This window comes from Tripterygium wilfordii, chromosome 6 (assembly GCF_013401445.1).
Source record: "Tripterygium wilfordii isolate XIE 37 chromosome 6, ASM1340144v1, whole genome shotgun sequence".
Taxonomy (NCBI): domain Eukaryota; kingdom Viridiplantae; phylum Streptophyta; class Magnoliopsida; order Celastrales; family Celastraceae; genus Tripterygium; species Tripterygium wilfordii.
Window position 1 is genome coordinate 10508162 of NC_052237.1, and position 24215 is coordinate 10532376.

The 24215-nt window shown below is 37.6% G+C and overlaps 6 protein-coding genes across 6 annotated transcripts; 5 read left to right on the forward strand and 1 right to left on the reverse strand.

Annotated features, from left to right (window-relative positions):
• Nucleotides 1-37: 37 nt before the first annotated feature.
• LOC120000730 (mavicyanin-like) lies at nt 38-881 on the forward strand. Its single transcript, XM_038848845.1, has 3 exons — nt 38-224; nt 320-597; nt 726-881. Exons 1-3 carry the CDS (start codon nt 38-40, stop codon nt 879-881), a joined length of 621 nt encoding a protein of 206 aa, XP_038704773.1.
• An 823-nt stretch (nt 882-1704) lies between these two features.
• Nucleotides 1705-4365, forward strand: LOC120001119 (succinate dehydrogenase [ubiquinone] iron-sulfur subunit 2, mitochondrial-like). The gene is made up of 2 exons (XM_038849383.1): nt 1705-2448; nt 3908-4365. Exons 1-2 carry the CDS (start codon nt 1781-1783, stop codon nt 4086-4088), a joined length of 849 nt encoding a protein of 282 aa, XP_038705311.1. The 5' UTR covers nt 1705-1780; the 3' UTR covers nt 4089-4365.
• A 1084-nt stretch (nt 4366-5449) lies between these two features.
• LOC120000943 (cystinosin homolog) lies at nt 5450-11561 on the forward strand. The gene is made up of 8 exons (XM_038849115.1): nt 5450-5678; nt 5770-5902; nt 6425-6514; nt 6612-6736; nt 8628-8670; nt 10349-10466; nt 10557-10606; nt 11075-11561. The coding sequence occupies exons 1-8, from the start codon at nt 5560-5562 to the stop codon at nt 11219-11221; spliced, it is 825 nt and encodes a 274-aa protein (XP_038705043.1). The 5' UTR covers nt 5450-5559; the 3' UTR covers nt 11222-11561.
• Nucleotides 11562-13128: 1567 nt separating this feature from the next.
• LOC119999361 lies at nt 13129-13811 on the forward strand. Its single transcript, XM_038846866.1, has one exon. The coding sequence runs from the start codon at nt 13172-13174 to the stop codon at nt 13721-13723; it is 552 nt and encodes a 183-aa protein (XP_038702794.1). The 5' UTR covers nt 13129-13171; the 3' UTR covers nt 13724-13811.
• Nucleotides 13812-14280: 469 nt separating this feature from the next.
• On the reverse strand, nt 14281-17858 carry LOC119999360 (protein WVD2-like 7). The gene is made up of 9 exons (XM_038846865.1): nt 17629-17858; nt 16598-17167; nt 16162-16509; nt 16013-16071; nt 15815-15889; nt 15605-15707; nt 15429-15491; nt 15133-15243; nt 14281-14766 (listed from the first exon to the last, which is right to left on the reverse strand). Exons 1-9 carry the CDS (start codon nt 17695-17697, stop codon nt 14545-14547), a joined length of 1620 nt encoding a protein of 539 aa, XP_038702793.1. The 5' UTR covers nt 17698-17858; the 3' UTR covers nt 14281-14544.
• A 3382-nt stretch (nt 17859-21240) lies between these two features.
• On the forward strand, nt 21241-23527 carry LOC119999828 (RING-H2 finger protein ATL43-like). The gene has a single exon (XM_038847592.1). The coding sequence runs from the start codon at nt 21468-21470 to the stop codon at nt 22977-22979; it is 1512 nt and encodes a 503-aa protein (XP_038703520.1). The 5' UTR covers nt 21241-21467; the 3' UTR covers nt 22980-23527.
• Nucleotides 23528-24215: the final 688 nt, after the last annotated feature.

Below are 24215 nucleotides of genomic sequence, written 5' to 3' on the forward strand. Positions count from 1 at the left end.
ACAAACGCTAATGGCTGCTTCCCATTGTTCTTTCTCCATGACCACCAAAACACAAATGGTGGTGGTCTTCTTGTCAACCATTTTCTCTCTTCAATACCTCACTGTGTTTTGCTTTGAGTACCAAGTTGGTGGCAACACTGGCTGGGTTGTCCCTCCTCCTAATGACACCAGAATCTACAATGATTGGGCCTCTGAAAATAGGTTCAAAGTTGGTGACACAGTCCGTAAGTACACACACACACACACACATATATATACACACACATACATATATACAAACATTGTATTTGAATTGAACCCATAACTTTTTTTTATACAGGTTTTAGGTACAAGAAGGATTCAGTGATGGAGGTGACAGAAGAGGATTACAAGAAATGCAATTCATCACACCCAAATTACTTCTCCAACATTGGGAACAGTTTGTACAGGTTGGAGCATTCAGGGGCATTTTACTTCATAAGTGGTGTTTCAGGGCACTGTGAGAAGGGGCAGAGGATGATCATCAAAGTCATTTCAGAGGATCAAGACTCTTCTTCTTCTTCTTCTTCTCCATCTGGTGGTGGTGACAGCAATTCTGCTACTTCAGTTGCTGCTACAGTTTTATCTAAACTAGTGTTTGTTGTTTTGTGTTCTTATCTCTTCTAGTTTGGTGTCTCTTTTTTTGATTATTTATGTCATTAGGGTTTGAATTTGTTTCTCTGTTGATGTTTATGAAATACAGTTAGCTATATGAACTAACTATAATTATTTTTGTGGATGGAAAATCGAAACGCTTGCCAATTACCATTGACAAATTCTCCGATGATTATGCTCTCCCATCAAGATTCAACGTCTTTGGAGGCATGAGCTGTGGCATGCGTGCTTTGCGAGTTAATACGTAGATCCGAACAACACAACACAAAACAAAACCAAATCAACTATCAACTGCTTATATATAAAAAAAAATAAAAAATCAACTATCAACTTCTCCTTTGACACACAAAATGAAAGCGTCATTGGCTTCAATTGCCGCATCAGTTGTTAATTGCAGTACTAAAAATCTAAAATGGACACGTTCTAAAGCCTTCATCCGGTCCATCGGCTTTTTTGACCTATGAGAGAAGGTCGAAGAAAAAGGAGGAAGTCATCGGTAAATGGGTCGCATCCTGATCAAAAATTAGATCACGTGTTTAGGAAATATTTATATGTCTGGATTTTAATCCGAATTAAATTTTAGACGTACTTAATTAACCCGAATTATTTAAATTAGGACAATAATCTAATCTAGATTAAGGTCTGGATAAGTAAACCATATAAGTTTTATGTGTTTGGAGTTGAACTCAATTTTAAATCTGATAAAAAATTTATGTTCGGACTCGAATTTTGGACATATAATTTATGTCCAATCTTAATTTAATTTAGGTCGGAAAGAATTTTGTCACACTAGATGCAATCCCAGCCACAGCCTTTTTTAACAAATTATGCCACGTAATTCCCACTGAGTGGCTGGTCCCATGATCGACACGCGCCTACAGAATCATAGAGCCTAGCGCTTAACGGCTCCGAGCATGCCACGTCTCCAAAACCCACCAACTAATCCACGGCATCAAATTAAACCTAACGTAAACACCATTTTGACCTCCAATTCCCCTACAAAATCCCCAAATTACCCCTGAACACTGCCTTATAAGTCTGACCCATTTAAGTCATTTACTTATCTCCTCCTCCTCATCATCATCCACTATCATTTCACGCCTAGACAGTCCGTTCCGTTTTTGTTTCCTCCTATCGAACACAAATCATGGCGACTGGTCTGCTCCGACGAGGGATTTCGATCTCCAGAAACTCTGTATCGCCGGCGTCGAGGCTCGTGACGGCTCGGCTACACGCCTCCGAAGCCGAGGCCCAGCAGGTGGAGCCGAAAGCTCGTCCGAGCATGAATCTCAAGACATTCCAAATCTACAGATGGAACCCGGACAACCCTTCCAAACCCCAGCTTAAGGACTACCAGATCGATCTCAAGGAGTGTGGGCCTATGGTCCTTGACGCGCTTATCAAGATCAAGAACGAGATCGACCCGACCCTAACTTTCCGTCGATCGTGCCGCGAGGGAATCTGCGGCTCCTGTGCTATGAATATCGACGGCTGTAATGGTCTCGCTTGCCTCACGAAGATTCCGTCGGGGAAGGAATCGATGATCACGCCGTTGCCGCACATGTTCGTGATTAAGGATCTGGTGGTGGATATGACTAATTTCTACAATCAGTACAAAAGCATCGAGCCATGGCTTAAGAGGAAGAGCCCGGCGCCGAATCCTGGGAAGGAGATCCCACAGAGCAAGAAAGACAGGGCCAAGCTTGATGGAATGTATGAGTGTATTCTCTGTGCCTGCTGTAGCACATCCTGCCCTAGTTACTGGTGGAACCCTGAGTCCTACCTTGGTCCCGCTGCTCTGCTCCACGCTAATAGGTAATACTAGTGTCGATTTTCTTGAAGTCTCCAACTACTTTGGCTTTGCATCAGAGATTCATTGGTTTGCTACTTTGCTTGATATTTGGGGTTTGGCGGCTTGTTGATTGGAGACGGTCAGGATTATGTTATCTAACACTCAAGACGACCAGCTAAATCAATTAATATTAATTGGCATAAATGCAATGGTTAAAGGGTTAGATTTCTATGAGTTCAGTTGCTTCATTGAAGTGAATGTTAATTAGATGTTAGTGGTGTATATTTCTTGATTGATAGTGGTGTATATTTCTTGATTGATGTTGGCTTTGCATCAGTGTTTGAATTCTCTTGGTGTTATCCTTCCATGTGTGTTTCTGTATGTATTGTTCTATTCCTTATATTATGCTGGAAAAATGATCTAGGATATTGGTGTCAATTCTATCCGTGAATTATTAGTCTGTGCTTGTTATGCAATTATCTCATCCTTTTTTTTTGTAAACTTTTGTTTGGTATTTTCTTCAGTTACTTAATAGCTTCTGTTTTTTATTTTTGGGAATTATTCAATGTCACCTGAGAAGGTGGTATTCTTAGTTTATTTAAGTGTACTGGATATCTTAATCTGTTAAAATGAGAACCTGATGATTTGTGCAAAGGGAATTTTGCTCTGCTTCTCTGTCCTTAGCCATGAGATTGTATAAAATATTTGAGCACTTATAAATTGGAACTTAATTGAAGAAAATGTGTTACAAATGTTGATCTTAGTAATTTATTAGATTTATTTAGTTGTTTGTATAAGGCTCACCACGGTAGAATCATCTGCTAGTGCTCCACCCAAGTAATCCGCATTCCAACTATATATAGTACTACTTGTACATAGCTAACTGCACTTGCAACAGACTGGTAGAATATATTTTTAACTTTATACCTGCATGAGGTCTTACTTTTTTAATTTACTTGTTATTCATTCATTAACTTTAACTGACAAATAAGTCAGTCCATGATCATTTTTACTCTTAAGAAATTGCCCATTTCTAGGAAAAGTGAGGCTGAGAGGCATCTAGATGGCAAGGATTTGATTAACTTGCCTATACTATTAGATTTTTGCTTTCTGAAAATAATTTTCCAATGAGATTGATTGCCTTGTACTTCTTAACTTAATGCTTGAGACTTTCGACTCTAATTTTGCACTCCGTGGGATCATTCTTTCAGCTCTGAAGGTTGTTTAGTTCACGCTCATAAGAATATTGTTCAATGAGATTGATTGCCTTGTACTTCTTAACTTAATGCTTGAGACTTTCAAAGTTAATTTTTCACTCCCTGGGATCATTCTTTCAGCTCTTGAGAATAGTTTTGTTCGCGCTCTTTGCATAGCTTGTACTCTTGTTTGGATTCTTTTTTTTCCGGCATATTTTGTGTCATTCATATTAGAAACCAAAAGAACAAGAAAATTTGTCCTAACTTTGCTGGTTAAAAAATGCAGGTGGATTAGTGATAGCCGTGATGAGTATACTGAGGAGCGACTGGAAGCAATAAACGATGAGTTTAAGCTTTACCGCTGCCATACCATATTGAATTGTGCCCGTGCATGCCCGAAGGGTTTGAATCCTGGGAAGCAAATCACACATATCAAGAAGCTACAGCATGGCCCTGCCTCCAGCTAGAGAGCAGCATTTAGGTTCGAATTTTGTGAAAGCATGGTGATGCATCTGACCAGTTATTCTGGAATATTTTTCGAGCACCAGTCAACTATATGATTTGTTTTTAATAATTTATGCACTTACTGTATAAGCCATCCCATGCGCGTACCTCAAAAGGTTCAAGATTATAGCACGTTGTCATTGTTAGCTTTTGTTCATTTGACAGCATTGTATGAGTTGTGACCCCTTATTTGCTTGTCAAAATCTTGAAATAATATCAGCCTGTCTTGTCAATTTTGAAGATCTAGTGTGTAGAGATTGTGAAAAACCAGATAGACCCTACTTAACTTTAACAAACCAACAGTTGTAACCATACCCAGAGATTAGATCCTCCTCGAGAGGCCAAGGAATGCAGCTGCAGAGGATATTTGTACTCTGAGATCAGCGATATCAAGATCATGACCACCTTCAACTAGACCCCATCTATATCCACCTGTGGAACAAACAGCCACGCATGCCTCAAAAGACGGTATATACATGTTTTTGTTTGAATAGATGTGTTCTTCCAAGTACCAACGAGAGAGTAAAATGTCTGTGTGTTTTGGGTGACGGGGTGGGGGAGGGGGGGTTGTTGACGAGACAAACCTGCAAATCTTCTTCAAGTCTAACCAACTCAATCGCTTGTTCAATCCCCAATTTCCCGTGACAGATTCCAATAGCAATGATCAGTGAGTGCGCACCCCGCTGCAATTGCATCAATTGCTGCCAATTCACAGTCATCAGTTCTCTTCACAACACTTTCTACGGCATTAACAAGACCTTCCTCCTGCTTGCCACCAAAAAAGCTGGAGTACACTAAGGGTTTAAATCCAGAGTCATACTTCACCCAATCAAGTAGGGGATCAATTTTCTTCACTTGTCAATCCGAACTGATTGATCGGTTTTTTTAAAAGATTTTACAAATTTCTCCACTAAAATACTGAACCGATCTAAAAAAATTGATCAAAAATAAAAAAAGAAAACCCAACAAAATTGACCTTTTAATTTGTTAAATTTATGTTAAAAAACTGATCAAGCAGACAGTTTAACACCGATACTTTTCAAGGGATGCTTCTTTTGTTTACCTATTGGCCATTATATGATAGGTAACGTGTAAGAATAAAATGGATAAATAAGAAAATGAGGTTTACAAAGATGGTCTTGTTTTAATCCCCTTGTTATTGTGTCTATGTTCATTGAATTTTGGATGAGCCGCAGCTTTTTAAAAGTCAGTTTAGGCCTGTAACTGCCAACAATTATTAAATTATTAAATTAACATCTCGCCCAAAGTTCATTAGACGGTCCAGATTCATTCAAAAGGAATCTTTTAAACTGAATCACACCACCCCACCGTGCGCCAACTCCACGAGGCCGAGGAGGAGGACACAGATTTCAATTTATCTTCTTCTTCCTCCTCTTCCGGTGAAACCCCCCGAGACCTGGGAGAGAAGGAGAAATGGCGTCGTGGAATTCAACGCCTCTGGAGGTCCTATACGAGATCTTTGGATGGCTCGCCTTCGTTTCATGGTCGATCAGTTTCTATCCCCAAGTCATACTCAACTTCCGCCGCAGAAGGTATTTTTCTGATTCTCGACACATCTTTTAGTTACTTTTGTCTTTCGATTATAATCTGATTCATGCTCTGGTTTGCGATTGATCGTCGTAGTGTGGTGGGGTTGAACTTCGATTTCGTGTTGTTGAATCTCACAAAGCACTCCGCCTATATGATATACAACGTTTGCCTCTACTTTAGCCCTGTTATCCAGAAGCAGTATTACGAGAAATACGGTTATGGAGAGGTATTTTTTTTCCCTCTTTTTATATGAAATCCATCATTTCAGCCTTTTTCTTTCAAAAATTTCATGTTAGCTTCAGTTATAGTAACTTAATTCTGATTTTTTGCATAAAAAAACTTTTATTTGCGTATGTTTATTTGCAAGTTACCGTTAAACTTCTGTTTGTTCAAGATGGATTATTTGATTAGGAGACTAGTTGATGAGAATGTTTGGAAGTGAACTTTGATGTAAAACCAAGTCGAAAATGCAGATTCAGCTACAAAGCATAAAATGGGTCCATGCAACCTTGTAACATGGCTAGTTCATTGTTGGAGGCTATCAACATGAATAGCTCTTGGACTGGAATTATGATATTGATAATATTGATGAGCAAGTTTTGCCAATAGTACTGTATTGATTTGGTGTCCTTGAATTCTTTTACCTAAAGGTTAAAGATAACCTATTTTGTGAGTATATATAATTTCATCTTATATTAATATGTTCTTCTTTTTTTCGTGTATCTTGAATACTTTCTACTTATTGCAGATGATCCCTGTAGCTGCAAACGATGTTGCTTTTTCACTGCATGCTGTCCTGTTGACAGCAATCACTTTGGTCCAAATTGCAATTTTTGAGGTAAGTGCTCTAACAGCTTAATACTTTCTTTTGTCGCATATGTTGATCATTTTCATGCTATCAATTATTCAACTTTTTAATTGATTTTCCTATTCAGCGTGGACCTCAAAAGATTTCTAAAATATCTATGGCGATTGTCGCTGCTGTGTGGCTATTTGCTGGAATATGTTTTTTCATAGCTTTGCCTAGACATTCTTGGCTTTGGCTCATCTCGATCTTCAAGTAAGTTTGCTCATTTTTTAGTCTTCTATTTTAACTTTTTTATACTAACGTATGTTTGGCTTCTTTCTTAGTATCTGCATAAAAATATCGTAAACATGTGGGCTTGTCTCTTAACTTAAATTTTGTTGATGCTGATCCAGAGTTGGGGTTACAGCCACTTAAAAATCTCATTAACTTCTGATTAATGTTGAATTAATGCTAGGAAATCAGATGTTTTTGTGGCTGATTTTGAGAGGTGGACTCTCAGCTCTTGCCAATGCTCTAAGATCATTGGTACTACTTTGGAACGTAGAGCTACTATGAGACATTGGCATAGGCCGCCGTCTGCCTTGGACAGTGGGAAACAAAGTTAGTATTGTTCGATACTCTAGGTTTAGAAATTACAATGTTAAATTATACAACCAGAAAATGGTAATTTGGTGGAATTTAAGAATGATGTTTGTGTGAAGCAAGCTCTTTAAAAGCAAGCTCTCCATCTCTATTTGAGTTGATGAGGAATAAGGGGCTGCATTTGGGGGGGGGGGGAACTTTTCCATCAACTTAAGCTATTGAGAGAATTGATGATTTCACATAGTATCAAAACATTTGGCCTAATCCAGATCTTGATTTCAAAACTCACCTCCTACCTAAAGTGTAAAAAAGTGTTCCACTTGTTGGGCCTTCTCAATTAAGACTGCTTCGAGCACAATAGCACATTCCTATAAGCTTAATCTTTTGGGATAAGCAGTGATTCTACAGTTTGTGAGGGAGATTAAGGGTTATGTGTTTGACTTCTCTTGAATATAAAAAAGAGAAAGGGGTGAATAATTTTTTCTGGAGATTGATAAGAGTCAACAGATTCTAGACTCCAAATGAGGAGATTGATGAGATAGTTGATATTGATATTGAGAAAAGAAATTGAAATTACAGAGAATTAAAATGGAAAGTAGCAACCCTAGCTTTCGAGGAGCATATAACCTCCAGTATTTCCTAATCAAGGAAGAAGTGGAGACTGATAATCGTTTTATTCTTCACTGTAGTTGGATTAAGAAACTTTGGGATATGCCACTGCATATTATGATTATATCTTGGCTTATAGCTGGTTTTGTGGGAAGAGAGCTTGAAGCTTGGAGATTCGACTATGGTGGAACTGGAAAGGAATAAAATGAGTTCAAGGCCCATTTTTTGGATGCTGTTGAAGGAAAGAAAAAAGAGGTCTTTTGGAGGATACTAAGAGAGCAAAGTCAATCTCTGGTTTATGGGTCCTTGGTTAAAGTTAAACGAATTTGTTTGGGCATTGTAATCATCTTTTAAGTTTTCATTTGATTTCATAATGAAAAAAAACAATAGACGTGCACACACCGCATCCTCATGGTAAGGCAATATAATTCTGTAAAGCCATAATTCTTTCTTTGGTTAGACATCATGGAGGTTAAAACTAGTTTTTTTTTTTCATTTTTTTTTTTGTTCTTCTTTATATCTTCTTGGCACCCTGGGTGTACTGGGTTTGGCTTCATGATACACTGAAGTTCGGCAGCGGATGATTGCAGAGTCCTAAGAATCATCTACTTCTAGCAGTGAAATTGTTATTCCTTGAAATTGTTTTATGTTTATTGATATTCTTCCGTGTTTTATGAACAGTGAACACACTCACACACCCCGTGGGAATAACAAAAAGATAGATGATCCTCTAAAGAAAAGCTTTTTTCCTGTACCCAGTTATTCTAGTGCTGTTCAGAATTAGTTATCTTGAGTTTTATGCTGAATTGTTGAAAGCAGTTGCTTTCTCTCTTATTTCTTTGTTTAGTTTCCAAAATATATGAGTATTTGACTACTATAGTTATAATTTATTGGAGAGTGACAAGTGTTTGAGTTTTGTTTCTAATCTTTTGTAACTTCACTTCTGTTGCAGTTCCATTCAAGTTTTTATGACAGTCATAAAGTATATCCCGCAGGTCAGTATTGCTTTGCTGTTGAAGTATTTTGTGCTATTAGTTATCAAAGCTTGGCTTAATTTTCTTGTTGTCTTTTTCGATAGATGTGCATGACTTTCAAGTCTCTGTGAATTGCATGTGGTCATAGACTCCATGCCTTATTTAAACTGTTAGAAAATGAGATGTTTTGCTGAATAATGCATTGGAAGAACTTTAGTGGGAAAAATGGAAAACGCTGTCTGGGATTGGGTTGAGGTTATTGTTTTTGTTAATGTCTGTTTGAATATAGTAAAGGCGTGGCCCACCTGTTAGCTGTGTCTGCTGCATATTACCACTTATAGCAGAAACTATTAGAAACAACAGAAACATCCATAAATTGATATAAAATCAGGTGCAGGCTGGAAATTTTAAGATCTTCTTTGTCACTTAGAAGTATTGGGTAATGCTAATACCTCACTAATTTTATGTGAAGCATATAGTTTTTATTTTAAAACTAACTTAGAACAGGACAAACTAGTCCAGTTTTCTGTTGATGCCTAGTTCTCTGCTTGTCAATCATGTTCTCTCCTTTCCTAATTTGTGGAATTTCGTAGGATAACCATGGTTTCTGTTTTGAAAAGTGATTTTGTTTCATCATCATGATCATCGAAACAGCTCACATCACTTCTTAAGGAATATTAATCAAAATCTACTAAATGGATTCTCTAGCCATTTGATCGCAGCTAAAGCTATGCTGCTATTTTACAATATCCATATCATATTACTTATACATGTTCTTTTGGCCTCTTTATTCTCTTCTTTGTGTCTACGGGTGAAATTCTTTTTACTCTTCCAATCGGAGTACTCTATCCTTAGGTTTATACAGTACCTCTATATTTAGGTTTATACATGCTGAAATCAACTTAGACAATTTTCAGTTATTCAAATCATCCATTGGAGCAACTTCTTGTTTGTTGTCCCTACTTTCCTTGCAGTTCCCCTCGTCTAACCCGACATTTTCATCTCTGTTATATTCAGATTTTGAGCATGTCTCATGACAGCCTCACATTCAGTGTCACACATCATTGCAGGATATATGGTGGAACTATGGAAGTTTCCCTTAATCCTTTGGTTTGCATTAAATACCCAATGTGTTTTTTCTACTATATCCAGCAACTTGAATGACATAATAATTCACATGATTCTAAGAATGATTCTGAGTTTGACGTAAACAAGGCAAAATGAGCAGTAAAGGTAGATTTTGGGATCTCTCTCAACTCTACTTATCTTATTTCCCATTTGCATTTTTACTGGTTTTCTTCCTTTTGTTAGTACTAACAGTTCTCCTTACAAGTTCCCTAAAAATTTTCTTCCTCTCTTAAATTTTCCAGCTCCTCGTAGGCCCTTATAAAATATTATCATATTTAAAACAAGTATTTTCTGTTATATGATATCTTGCCTTTGTTCAATGTCTTGCCATTTGTTCATTGTTTTAGGATTTTGTAGAAATTGTCATTTCTTGCATGTTCCCTTGATAAAGCCTTGATCTGATATTTGGTTTGTCGATGATTTCGCTTTGATGTTGATTAACTCTGCATCATGAGGTGATTGAGGGCAAAGTTACGCAAATGATTAAAGCTTTGTCTTGGTACATTGATTTTTATTCTTGATTGCCATGTTGCTCATTCTTATGTATTAACATATTGCATATGAGACACAGGCGGTAATGAACTTTAGACGAAAGAGCACGGATGGCTTCAGCATCGGAAACATTTTACTAGATTTTCTTGGAGGGATGTCAAGCTATGGACAGATGGCTATGCAGTCTATTGATCAAAGTATGCTAATTCTCCCACAACCAAATAACTGACCATTTGCAACCATTCTTAATGCATTATGTTTGACTTTTGGTCTCATTTTCTTCTCAGATTCATGGGTGAACTTCTATGGAAATATAGGGAAGACATTGCTCTCGCTGGTATGGAAATTTCTCTGCCATTCTGATTTTTTATTGTTCCTTGTGCCACTGTTTAAGTGTAGACATCAATGTCATGTTAGTAGATGTGGGAATATGACTTATTTTTGCCATTGACCCCAATTCTTCGCTTGAATTTTCTTCTAAAATATCTTTTAAAAGCCAAAATTTTATGTCGACTTATTTGTTTTCTGAAAGAAAAAGATATATTAGATGATATGAAAGTGCGTAGTATAAATTCTTACAATTGTCAAGGCAACACAGAAAATAAGCCTCGAATGTAACTTGAATAGCATGAATTGGGAAACAGGAGGTTGACAATTGCTATCAAAGTTTATTACTCTTGGTTTTCTAAAATCCTACTGAACTTCGTGCCTCAGCTCTGGCTTTCTCTATCATGCGTAATGGATTTGATTAAACTCTTAGCTCCAAACTAATCCTAAATTGTTTTGAACATTATTTATTTTGCAGATATCCATATTCTTCGACCTTCTGTTCATGTGTCAACATTATATCTTATACCCTGCAAATAAATTTCAAACAACTCCCAAAGTCAGCAAGGATAAGGTAGAGCCTCTTATTGTGCCTTCTGAACCCCTGCAGTCAGAAAACGTTTAAGGATTAGCTCGACTGAAGGGTTGTACATAAAGAAGAAATGCACGAATTTGTGTAGAATATCAGCGCATTTGCTCTTTCTTATACCTCGCGATAACAGTCTTTCCTGTTGGACATGGTTGAGAATCATGCATTCAAAAGTGTGTTGGAACACATTTAGGAACTTAAAAGTATTTAATAAAGTGTAATTATAGTACAGATCAAAGCTTTGTGTATTATTATTGTGCAGTTGTTGAATACTCATTTATAGCTACCCAACTGAAACTTTATTCTTGAGAGGTTGATTTACTGTTTGCCTTCCTGGACAAAATGGTCGAGCATGTAATGTCTAGTTTGGCTAAAAGCTCTGGTGAATTGTACTCTCGAATGGTCATGTGTGCTTTCTTGGTAGTGCGGGTCATGGTAGTGCTTTCACGCACTCTTATTTTTTTTGTTAAGTCTTGTTATGAAAGTCTAGGGATGACATGGGGCTGCTGCAATTTTTTTTACAGCAGCCCCCACTGTAGTTCCATAAGGGAACTTAAAATTTTTATAAAAAATCTGAAAAATTATATTTATATTGATATTATGATCGGTGTTACGAATCCAATGATATTTTTTTGTTTGAAACAAAAATTAAATTCAACATGAAAAGTTCATGACAATCCTAAAATGTTGGATATAAATTGGAAACATTGGGCTAGTTTGGTAGAGCAGTTGTAAAGTAGCAGATATTCTAGCAGAAATAGTGGTAACAGAAATGTTGGATAATTTTAGTAGCAAATATGCTGCTTGAATACTGGATAGGTGTTTGGTTGAACTTTTACTGTTAACATTTGTGTTGTGTAGCGTATTGAATAAATTACGTGTAGGGGTATTATACATTTTAATTGTATACCTGTATCAAAACATATAAATTTTATAAAATCAATAAATGTATTTAAATTAATTGAAGAAAATAATAAATTAATAAATAATTAATAAATTACCAAGTTAATTAAATTTAATTAATACATTATTTGGTAAGGGTATACATTATTTGGTAAGTTAATTAAATTTTATTAGGTCATCTAAGGGTATATTTGGTAAATCAATAATATACTGGGGGTAAGATTGGAAAAAGTTGGGTAAAAAAAGTGAAATTGTTCATTGATGGAGCATTTCACAAAGTAGTATAAATGCTGCACGAAATTGCCTCGGAATATGTGTTGCAAATTGTTGTTTGGTTGACATTGAGCATTTATACTAGCAAGTAGTATAAATGCTCCAAAAAATGTTGATCCAAACGGGCCCATTATATACATTTTTCATATTGAATTTAATTTTTGTTTCAAACAAAAAATATGTCATTAGATTCAGAAAGTTGATCAAAATATAAATATAATTTTTAAAAAATAAAAGAAAAATGTTTAGACACTCATATTGATTTTACAGTACCCAAAGTCTAGTTGGTGAATCTCTTTGAGACCAAACAATATGTACTTGAAAAGTTCTTAGTTCGATTCTCGGCTTTGAGTGAGCGTCAAGTCAAAGGAATTAGATTAATTCATTGACATATTGGATTTCGTTGCTTTAATTCTTTCAAACCCTTATCGGCCCTCTTAAGATCATTTTGTTGCAACACCTTAATCACTAGTTGGAGTGGTAAAAATGATGTTTATTAGCAAATCCAGATCAATAAGTATAATCTATTCATGTAAGACTTAAAACAGTGATTTGTTAATCCAAATGAGTTGTCAAATTGCCTTTTATTTTATTTGCTTTTTCTCACATGGTTCAGTCCACAAAGATAATCTGTCAATTCCAAATGGCTTGTTCAACAAGAACTTTATGACCAATTAAAAATTCCCAACACTCCTTGCATTGCAAGTCTCTCTCTCTCTAACTCTCTCTCTCCTCACATCAACTATATATATAGAGTCACAATCTAACCTCTTCATCACATCAAAAGCCCACAACCCATTTTAGCCAAAAATGAAGAGGGAGGGACGCCAACATGGGATGGTTAGGACCTTTCGGGTCTTACCCGACCCATTGAATCCGAGACCCTACTCCAGATTAGTGAACAAGCTGGATTGTCCTCCAACAGCCGGGTCATTCACAAAGGTCCGACCCAAGCCCACCAACCACTCCAAGTTCACAGGCAAGTGTGGTAAGCCAAGGTGCACTGAATGTCATCTGCACCCAGCTACCAAGTCCAAGGAGAAGACCAAAGGCACCCAGAAGGTTAAGTCCAGTGATGTGGTCTCCAATTATCGGTTGAAGTCTTGGCGGGCGGTAAACGGGCGACCCGGCTTCAATATTTCTGGGTCTTCTGCCACTAGGATCCTGGATCATTTGGATAGTAGTGATCATTACATGGATGATGAAGGTCATGAGGATGGTTTCATGGCAGAAGAGGAAGAGATTGATGAATCAGCAAGGATTGATTATGATGATGATTTGGGTTTTGGTGATGTGGGAGTTGTATTGGAGCAAGTTGAGGGAGATGATGATGGAGGTTGGTGTGTTGTGGGAGAAATGTGATTGTTTATTGTATGTCAACTCAATAATTCCTTCCTTTCTTTGTTTGTTATCTTTTCCAAAATAAATAAAAATTATTGGTATTAAATAATTTTCCATCCCTCAACTATGGAAAATATGTCATGTTCGTCCCTCAAACAGTTTCAACGTTGTTTACTGTGATACAACCTATAGATTTTATAAAAGTTCTTGACCATACATGCCATTCATTGGTGTAAATAATCACAAGGAAATGTTGGTCTTTGGTGCAGCCTTTGTATATGACAAACTTTTGAATATTTCAAATGGCTGCTAGAGGCAATGTCTGGGAAGAAGCCGACGACAATTATCACATACAAAGATGCAGTTTTGACGGCAGCAATCAAATCAGTAATGCCAGAAAACACATCATAGATTAGAATATGTCCATGGCATGTGTACCAAAATGCGCTTGAACACCTAAATTACTTGTTTTTGAGCTCAGGTTCCTTCAAAGATGATTTAAGCAGTTTGTTTTTTCAATCATGAGGGCCACTATTAGGAATGGTAGGAGTTCCAATTTCTTCTGTTCAAGTCAGTTGTTTAAGATGCTGCAACCTGCTACTATAGAACTAATCTCTGAAGAGTTACAGATCATAGCTTCCTTTCATGAGTCATATATTGATGGCCGCTAAGAAGTCTTAAGGTACATTTTTTTACATCTCATTCCCAATAAATACTAGTTAGAGAAACACATGCTCCATACAGTAATGAAACTCAACAATCATCCATCAAATTGATTCGATTCATTAGCCTGATTCTGCGTCATGCACTTCTGAATTTCGTGGTAAGCATCCATGATTCAGCTACATAGAGAACTTTTGCTGCTGAATATTTGGAGACGTATTCTCATGACTGAACACGATGGGTCGTGAAGTCACAGAATGAGTTCTGGTTTGATTATTCTCGAACTTGGAGCTTTTGCTTTTGATTGAGGGCCTCTGAGGAGTTTCAGAGGTGTTGCCATGCACTCTGCTGGGGGTGAATTGTTTTCCTAGTTTTGGTGACTCAGGATGTGCCAGTAGAACCTATGAGAAATAAGGGAAGTCAGAGAAATAAATAGTAATTCCATGATACTAACTTGAAAAAAAGAATGTCAGTGTTTTATTTCTATAAATGCAGGGTTATGTTAAACAGACGGGAACATCTAGTCACCCCTCTCTTTCTAAATTATTCCAGCTTCTTCATGATTTCATGCTGTGATGAACAAACAAAATAAAAAAAGGGGGCCGTCTCAGCGGAAGGAGAAGGACCAGCCACAACAGAGACTATTGAGTATTGACCCTATGTTTGTTCCTAGCAAGACACTAATGTCATGTTGCTGTGCTACGTTCAATGTGGCTTCACAATGGTACTTGTTGCAGGAGAGCTCTATAGCAATACTAGGAAAATACCTTTTTCATCTGATTCTTTGATGTTCCTCTGTCCTTATAGAAGTCCGGTAGTGGCCTGGCCTTAAAGCAAAGGCTTTGACGCAGTTTCCTAAGTTCTGTTTCTGCTTTCTCCTGTACAAATAGACGAGATTTTCCGTCACTTGTTGGTTTGAGTTATGGATGGTGGTTTACAATTTGAAGCAACTAAGAAGATAACAGAAGGAAGATATTAACCCCCCATTATAACAGCTCTAGTTAGCAGCTTCACAAAAATTTGACATAACAAGTCCTCTTTACCGGCGCAGACACTAACTAACCTTCAGTGTTGTTTGCTGCTGTACTCTTTGTGCCTGACTTGCATTGAATTTTTCTTCTAGCTTCTGCAAGTGTAGAGGGAAAAATGACCTTAGATAATCACTAGACCAGCATAGTTTGTTTGAAGCACCAACGAATTGTTCTAGAAAAAAAAAGTTTCAACAGAGCTGAGCCATGCCTTCTTTCTTATTGCAGCTCTTTCTTCAGTCCTCAAGCTGAAAGGTGTGGAGAAACTTGGTGACTGCGATTTGTTTTTGGACGAACTCAGAAACTTTGGACAGCTGATAAGGAAAAAGCAACAATCAGCACAGTTGCAAATAAATTATACGTTCAATTTTATAAGAACATCAATCATCAGAGTTGTAAATAAATTGTAAAAATTTATTACTCTGTTGGGAGGCAGTTCCACTTTGAGCGAACCATTTTTCTCCCCGAGGCCGAGGTATCAAGGCTTTCTTTTTCCCTGCAGTATTCACATTATGATAACAAGTATATAAGAGATGTCAACTTAGAGAAGACTTGAACTATTGGTTACAGAAGTTATTACTAGTTTATCTTAGGCAATGGAAACATGTAAGAGAAATACCTTCTGGTTTCTGACTGAGGGGTGGCTAATGGATGCTTTGATTCTCTTCTTACAGATGCCTGCAGTTCAAATACCAAGTTCAGGAATCAATTGCAACAAAAAGAAAATGGAATCTGTAGAAAATAAGACCAGGATAATACTATGCATACCGTGGTCGGAGTCTTCAAAGGAGTTGAGAAATCTTTGGATGGTTTAGAGTTGGAGGTAATTCTAGAGCCATCAATCTTCCGGATGATGGTTGAAGTTAATTTATTAAATTCTCTGCCTGGTGTGAAACTCATGGACTTGGGAGTGAATATCATTTTATCTGTATGGATAGTCGGCTTCTTTCTCATTGGAGTGGCAATGTTTTCTTTCTTAGGTCTAATGGGAGCATTATGATTGGCAGGAGAGGATGGAACCCTGGATGCTTTACTATAATTTGATGACTTTGAGGAAGAAACTGACGGTTTTCTGTCGGAAGCTGACAGCAGATCATTCTGGCTATTTTTGAAGTTCTGCAGCAATTGCAACATAAATCAGCTGGTGCAAAGACATTTTAATCAAAAATATTAACTCTTTGACATAAATCAACACTACTATTACCTTCAATAGGGGCTTCTCCATTTGTTTCATTTCACAATGGTTCATTTCTTTAATTTCTTCATTGTTATCAGCAGCACCAAGCTGGTCTAGCGATTCGATCTTGGCATCATTCTCCACAGGATCAGTTCCTTCAAATGTCCTGCTCTCCATTCCATCAGCTTCAGCATTCAAATTGCAACCACCCGTATCCTCGGGAGCCTCTTCGTCTAGCAATTCCACTTCTTGTTTTTCATCAACAGCTACTTGAGAATTTAGAGTTTTCGTCATCGTTGGAGAATCATTGGTTGTAATGTCATTGACTTCAACTTCAGGTTCTTGTTGGGGAACATTGTTAGATGCAGCATTTTCTTGCTCCATCAGGGCTGCCGCCGCCGCCTTTCTTGCTGCAAGGTTCTTGTAATGAGCTTCAAAGAAGGCTTTCTTCTGGGCAACCGATCCCTGACGTGAGTGTCTCTCAGCCTCTTCAACATACCGGTTGTGAGAAAAAGTTGACCATTTCTCCCAAGCCAATGACTCTGTCATGTATCTCCCAAAAGAGACTGACTGCCCCAGAGAATGAATTGGGTTCCCCTGTAACATGAAATACTTTCAAACCCTAATTCTATAGAATCAAGTTGTCAAGACATTCCAGCATGTACCCATGAATTTCTTTTCAATTTTCTTTACATTCCCTCGAATCTTATAGTTTACAGAAGAGGGTTGGGATTGGTACAGAAAAGGCCATATTTAGAGAAACCCATGAAGTATTTCATTGAAAAATTATGACGACATTGTTCTTACAAACACAGCATTTCATGTTCTACTGAATCGAACTCTCTTGAAGCGGAAAAATGTATCAAGTTCTTGCCTTTAAAACACAAACCAACAAGAAACCATGAAATTTTTTTCAATTTTCCTTTGATTCCCCCAAATCTTGCAGGAAACAAAAGAGGGTGAGATTGACAGAAAGGGCAGAATTTCATCGAATTATTAGTTTCTAGTTCCGACAAACAAACATGGTAAAATCCAAAAAAAAGAAAGAAGTGACTGACCTCATTGGCTTCATGTGGAATGCCAGCAGCATAAGAGAATGGTTGCATGAGACAAGTTGATTCTCCCATAATTCAGAGTTCGAAAAACCTCAAATTGATCCAAACCCTTTCGAGCACTTAGCTAATTGTCTCTAAAATATATTGTCTTTCCTCATTGTTGTGTAAAAGTGAAACGTTCGAATTTGAAATTCAAATGAAAAGGCAAAGGGTGGTCCTCGCTAGGGAAAAAAAAAAAAAAAAGCAGAGGACTAAACCCAGTTCGATAGGGTAGAGAGAAAAACAGGAGGAAAGAAACGTGAGAATATTTTTATTGGCCCAAAGTCAAGTGGGGTATGTTGTGGGCAAGCCCTCCAATCTTTTTTCAAATCTTGGTTTTCTGTGAGGGCCCACATGTTGGCATCAAATGAAATCCTTTCAACGGTTACATTTTTTTGGTTAAATTTGAATTTGGAGAGGTTTTGGTCAGAGATGGTGAAGTTAAGACAAGAATTAACGTGAGATTTGAACTGGTTTTGGAGGCACAAATAGCCTTGAAGGGAAATGGGTTGTGGTTGGTTGATGCTGATGCAAAAATCCGCATGATTTTAGATGTCAGTACCTGATGCCAAGGAATGACACGGATGGTGAACCTTCATATATGCAAGACAAGAATCGACAGTCTTTCGTGGTCCGGAGACACTCCAACGCTGAAGTAAAAAATCTTTTTAGAGAGAGAAATCAAGGAGCTTCAAGTGAATTTTCAATACGTACCTCATTCACAAACCTGATGTTCCTTTTATAGTTGTTGTGGAGTGTTTTTGTTGTGATTTTCTTATCCCGAATTTGGTTAACGATTTCTATTGATCTTGGGATTTGAAATCTTCATGGATTGATGTGAGGAAGCTTCTCTATAGCTATCTTCACATATGGAAACTTCTTTGCAGTTCAACCCTTGTCACGTGTCCCGTTGACTCAATGTATGATTTTTCCCATCCACACATAGTTGATGCATCAATGTAATGTAACAATGGAAGGTATATGTCACGGAATTTAAGTAGTCTTTGATAATCTTCTCACCACTTGAGCGTATTATCTACTTTATGCTAGTATTGACAATATATAGTGATTTACAAATATGTGATATATAGACCATACAAGACAATATAGAGAATGGGGGGTTTGGTGGGATTCGGAGCAAGAATACGGCCAAGGCCTTACACGACAAATATAGACCTAAGGCTTAAAATTGAAATATTTTAATACATCCAAACTTGTATAGTCAAGACGGGAATGACAAATGCCCATTTCATCGCCTGTGCTACTATGCTAGTAGTAGTCCATTAGCCAAACCTATTGGTTTTAAAACCCTAGATGTCTCCAATTAAAGTGTGTGCTTGACGTATTTTTTTTTAAAAAAAGGAAATTGATTGTCGGTGTTCGAATCTACAATCAAAGTTATTCAAAACGGGTTATCAACATTATGTGAACACATGCAAATGGTGATAGTCGTAAAACTAAGACACCGTTATAGTGCCAACCAAGTGGACTCCGACGATCAAATCAAATGTAATATCAATGTCATAAAGAAATGGAATGAAATGTATTGATATAAAAAGTTGATTGGCTTTTCAAATGCCATTTCATTCTCCAACGAAAATCAAGGTTTTTTTCCCCTCAGGTTGAACAAGAGAGTTTAGTTTTCAATATTAGAGAGATAGATAGATAGAAAAGATATTGAGGAAAAAGAGAATCTCCTTCTTCAGTGAAGGGTTCCATTTATGTTGTGTATGGGAGGGGGCCCCATGTCGCGTTGCTAGATACTGGTCAAAATAGTCGTTAGGAAGGCAAGCATTTCTGATAGACCTATGTCGAGGCCAAGTCTGATTGTCTAGTTAAGAGAAAGGGATAGGACGGAGATCGGTTTTGTGTGTCAAAACTCAGAAGCAAAGTCTGACACAACATGTTTGTAGGAGAAATGTTTAGGATGAGGGCTTTCATTTTACAACTCGTTAATTTACTCCACAAAAAAAATGAAGAAGATGGTCATTTTACTATAAATGTGTATAAAATAATCAGTAGGAATATAAATTGAAATATTCTAGAACTACAAAGATAATTATTAAATCGTTATCACCGCATAAAAAATATTCCCCTAGCTAGAGTAGCTGTTAATATGGATAACATAAACTCCTTTATAGTAATTTCTGTGCACTTTACAGATAGATGAATACATAGAGTTGAACATAGTAAAATAAGAATTTGCAAGATTTCGTTGAAATTGTTTGTTAAGAAAACAAGACACCAATATTGTTTGGCAATCATTAAGAATATATAAATCATTGAATCTAATCCTATATATATATATATATATATTTGTATGTATGTATGTAAACAATCGAACAACAAAGTCTCATGAAAAGTTAGCTAACTATGATATCATCAATTACAAATCCTAACATCTTTACTTACACCTGCCTACAACAACAACAACAACACTACGCCGTTTCAGCGGAGGATGAGGTCTCATTAGAAACAGCAGAACCACTTCTTCTGCAAACCAAAAATATTAATTTGATGAATACCTTATTTTTCATATCTTGTTCATATATATCTCGAAAATGCTAAGGATCCAGCGTTTTTTGTCTCAGTTATCCTAAATGTTGAGATAAACGCACATGATTCATATGAAATCGTACGCATCTATCTCAGCATTTGGTAGACAATTGGGATAAAAAAATAAAAAAATAAAAAAAGACTGGGATCCGTAAGACTGCTTGTGTGTATATATGCTTACCGTTGGAGGATTTTGACGATTGTCGTTTGGTTGATTGGACGAGACGGCGTTATTTTGGGAGGTAGCTCCGGCTTTTGATGGATCGTTGTTTGATTTCTTGTCATCTCTGGCTTTGCTGAATATGACTGTAAATCCCTCCGCAGATGCTGGATTGTTCACATCCCACTCTCCGAATTTCGGCAATGGCCTCCCCTTATCCTGCTTTCAATACCCCCACCAAATCATGCATACCAGATATTATATATACATATTGTCTCCATTTAAAAGAAGCTTTTAATATCATTATTGAAAGGGAAATAGAATCTCACCGATGCTGCCATTATTAATGACTTTTTACGGCAGGAGGTTCTTGCAGAGGGAAATTATTTGAACAAAGAGAGAAAGGAAGAAGAAGAAGAAGAAGGAAGAGTCCAGGGAAAAAAAAAAAAACAGACAAGAAACCAAAAACGGCCGACTATCAAGGCAGCTCCCATAGCTATTAACAACTACTATTTTTAGTAAACCAGAAAAAACCATAAGACATTATAACTTCTTCATCTGCATCCTTTAACCAATTCTTCATATTAAAATTCAAAAAAAAACTGAAAAATTAATTAGACAAAATTCAAAAAATTAGGCATGAGGATCTTAGGGGGTGGCAAAAAAGAAGAAGGGGGTTTTCAGGTTGGACGACAGCACGTGTTTATCAAATATTTATATGTCCGGACCTTAACAAGGATTCAATTTCAGACGTACTTAATTGATCAAACCTGTATTGGTTTACATCCGGACAAATAAACTGCATAATAAGCTAATCCGAGTTAGGGTCCGAACAAATAAATCATATAAGATTTATATTTTTGGACTCAGACCCCGTTTTAAATAGGACAAAATTTCTATGTTTAGACCCGAATATTGAACATATATATATCTTATACACAAACTTGATTTAATCTGAGTTAGATAAATTCGATCATTCAAACCAGAAAGTTAGAATTTTGTCACCCTTAAGTATCTTTAATCGCAGAAAAAGCATCCACTGAAATTAAGGTCCTGGTGGTCCAAAAAAAGACAAAAAAAAATAATTATGAATACCCACCCAAATGATCCAATCAGTTACAATGTTGTTTTCTTGTCTTGTTCCGCAATGGGCGTATTTATTATTATCTTGAACTCAACCTTACGCAATCGCTCCTCTTATCGTATTTTCTATTTTGTCCTCCGGAATTTCAATTTGTGCGGACAGAGATCTCGAAACAAAAACATGTCCATTTCAAGTCCTCCAACTCCGGGTCTCTTCATCTTCATCTTCATCTTCATCCTTCTCTTCAGACCCTCATTTGCAGATGATGATTCAAGACTAACACCTCCGCCTCAGCCTCCGACGTCGTCATTCAGACCGCAAAAACTTGCTCCCTTCAGGCCGAGCATAGCCGTGATTGTGGCCTTCTTGACCACCATGTTTTCCATCACATTTATCATCCTCCTCTACGCCAAACACTGTAAGCGCAGCACCGGCGGCGGCCATGTTCGTTATGGCGGGCAATCTACTAATCCTGCGGCGACGGGCAGGAAGAACTCCGGCATCGACAGGACGGTGATTGAGTCGCTCCCACTCTTTCGATTCGGTTCGCTTAGGGGACAGAAGAACGGACTCGAGTGCGCTGTTTGTCTGGCTTGGTTCGAGCCTGCGGAGCTGTTGAGATTGCTCCCGAAGTGCAAGCACGCGTTTCATGTCGAATGCGTTGATACTTGGCTTGATGCGCATTCCACTTGCCCTCTCTGTCGATACCGGGTTGACCCGGAGGACATTCTCTTGATCGACGATTGCAAAATATTGCACGATAGCCTACCAATCCGACCACAACGTCCTCCAACACCGCAATATGAAGCCAGACAGACTGCAATCGAAGAGTCGAGTCAGATTCGGGGATCTCGGCAAGTTTCGGGGAGGCACTCGTCCGCGGGTGAGAAAGCGAGTGGGTTTTTAGAAATAGTAGTGGAGCAACCCGGTGAGCAAGATCCGGAGTCTTCTTATTCTAATGAAAACGACAATCCGGCATCGTTTAGGAGGTCTCTTGATAGTTCGATGTCATTGAAGGAAGAGAAGAACAACAGTGATTCTGTAACCGTTGGATGCTTTGACCGGCAACGAAAAGACGGGATTCTCTTGGCTGATGATGGTGGAACGAGTAGTTTTGACCGCAGTAGATTCGAGCACCGTATCGTAATCTCAGGAACAAAACCCGGGTCGAGTTCGCTCCACTTCAACGAAAGATGGAGCGACGTACATCCGTCAGATATGCTATATCTACGGTCAGAAATGATAATAAGTGACAGCCGTAGATTTTCCTCAGCGTTCTCGGGATCGCGGCCGTCAGTTGGGAGCAATGGTAGAAGCGTAATTAACTCGAGAAGCGTGTCGGAAATCACGGGGTTGAACAGATTCTCGAACGACAACAGCAACCGTGCCCGTCATGATCGAGAACGACAGGCGGGAGTTGTATCGAGATGGTTGGCTTGGATTTCACAGTCACAGCCAGTTTTACGATCGGAGCGTACAACCACCACTGTTGCTGTTAGTTCAGCGCACTTATAAGTTATAACCAAACAAAAGTTGTTAAACAGAATTAAAATTTATACACTTTTTTAGTTGCAGAGAGAGAGGAAGACATGAGAAGCACGAGAAGTTCAAATGAGTGTTAGATGACAGATGACACTCATATTGATGGTATTACATAGAGATCTCGAGTTCGACTCTCTCAATCCCATTCTCTTGTATTAGGTCTCAAGTTCCAGTTTCTTCATCCATTTATCTTGTATTTAAAAGAGAGAGACAGAGAGGGGACCCAGATACCGAACAGAGCACGTGCGTGCATGGAAGCAATAGGTGCAGAGCTAACTATCAATACGACCTCGTTTAACTGCAAATTTTTTTTCTTCTTCTTTTCCATTGATAATATTAGTATTACCTGTGTATTCAAATTTATTTATTTTTTCCAGGATGGTGAATTGGTTTGATGAAAGTGGACAGTCTGCTGGCACTCTTGTTGTTTAGTTGTTAATGGCAAGCAGATGAATTATTAAGATTTGAGAGACATATCTGATAAAACTGCAGGTTTTGCTTCTTTTGATAGATTTTTTTTTCTTACAAAGCTAAGAATTGCATGTTTTTGGTCCCACGTTAATCTTCAGTTTTGTTTTTTTTTTTTTTAATATTTGAACACTCGTGTACACTCCAAAATAATGTGGAGTGGGCAAGCCAACTCATGAAACCAGGAGTGGGAGGATTCGGGAGAGGTCCAGTGTTGAAGTGTTCTATTTTGGTGCACTATTTTCAAAAGAAAATTCTCAAAAAAATTATAAATATGTAGTATCTAGAATGACGAATTTAATAGTATTTTTTATTACAAATAAAAATCAAATTCAACTTGTAAAAAGACGTGATAATTCTAAACCGTTGGATTCATCATACTAAATACTACATATCTATAACTTTTTCAGAGTTTTTTTAAAAAAATTGGTTTACCAAAATGGTGCATCAGTTAGGTTCAATGTTTTTCAGTGGTGAACCCCCGCCAATCCAGAGTGGGATCAAGATCGGAAGTATGAAACACATTAATAGTTTACAAATTGTTGAGAAGGAGCTTTCTTCTCCAAACGAGGGGTTCATTAATTAAATCTTTTGTTGATGATGATCAGAAGGAAGGTTCAGAAGATGCACACATTATGGGCACCATTCTAACAATCGATTGAAAAATGATCCAGGTTTTGCAATGTACCATTTGAGCTGCTTACGGGTGCACACAAAGTGTTTGATGAACTTCCTCAACAA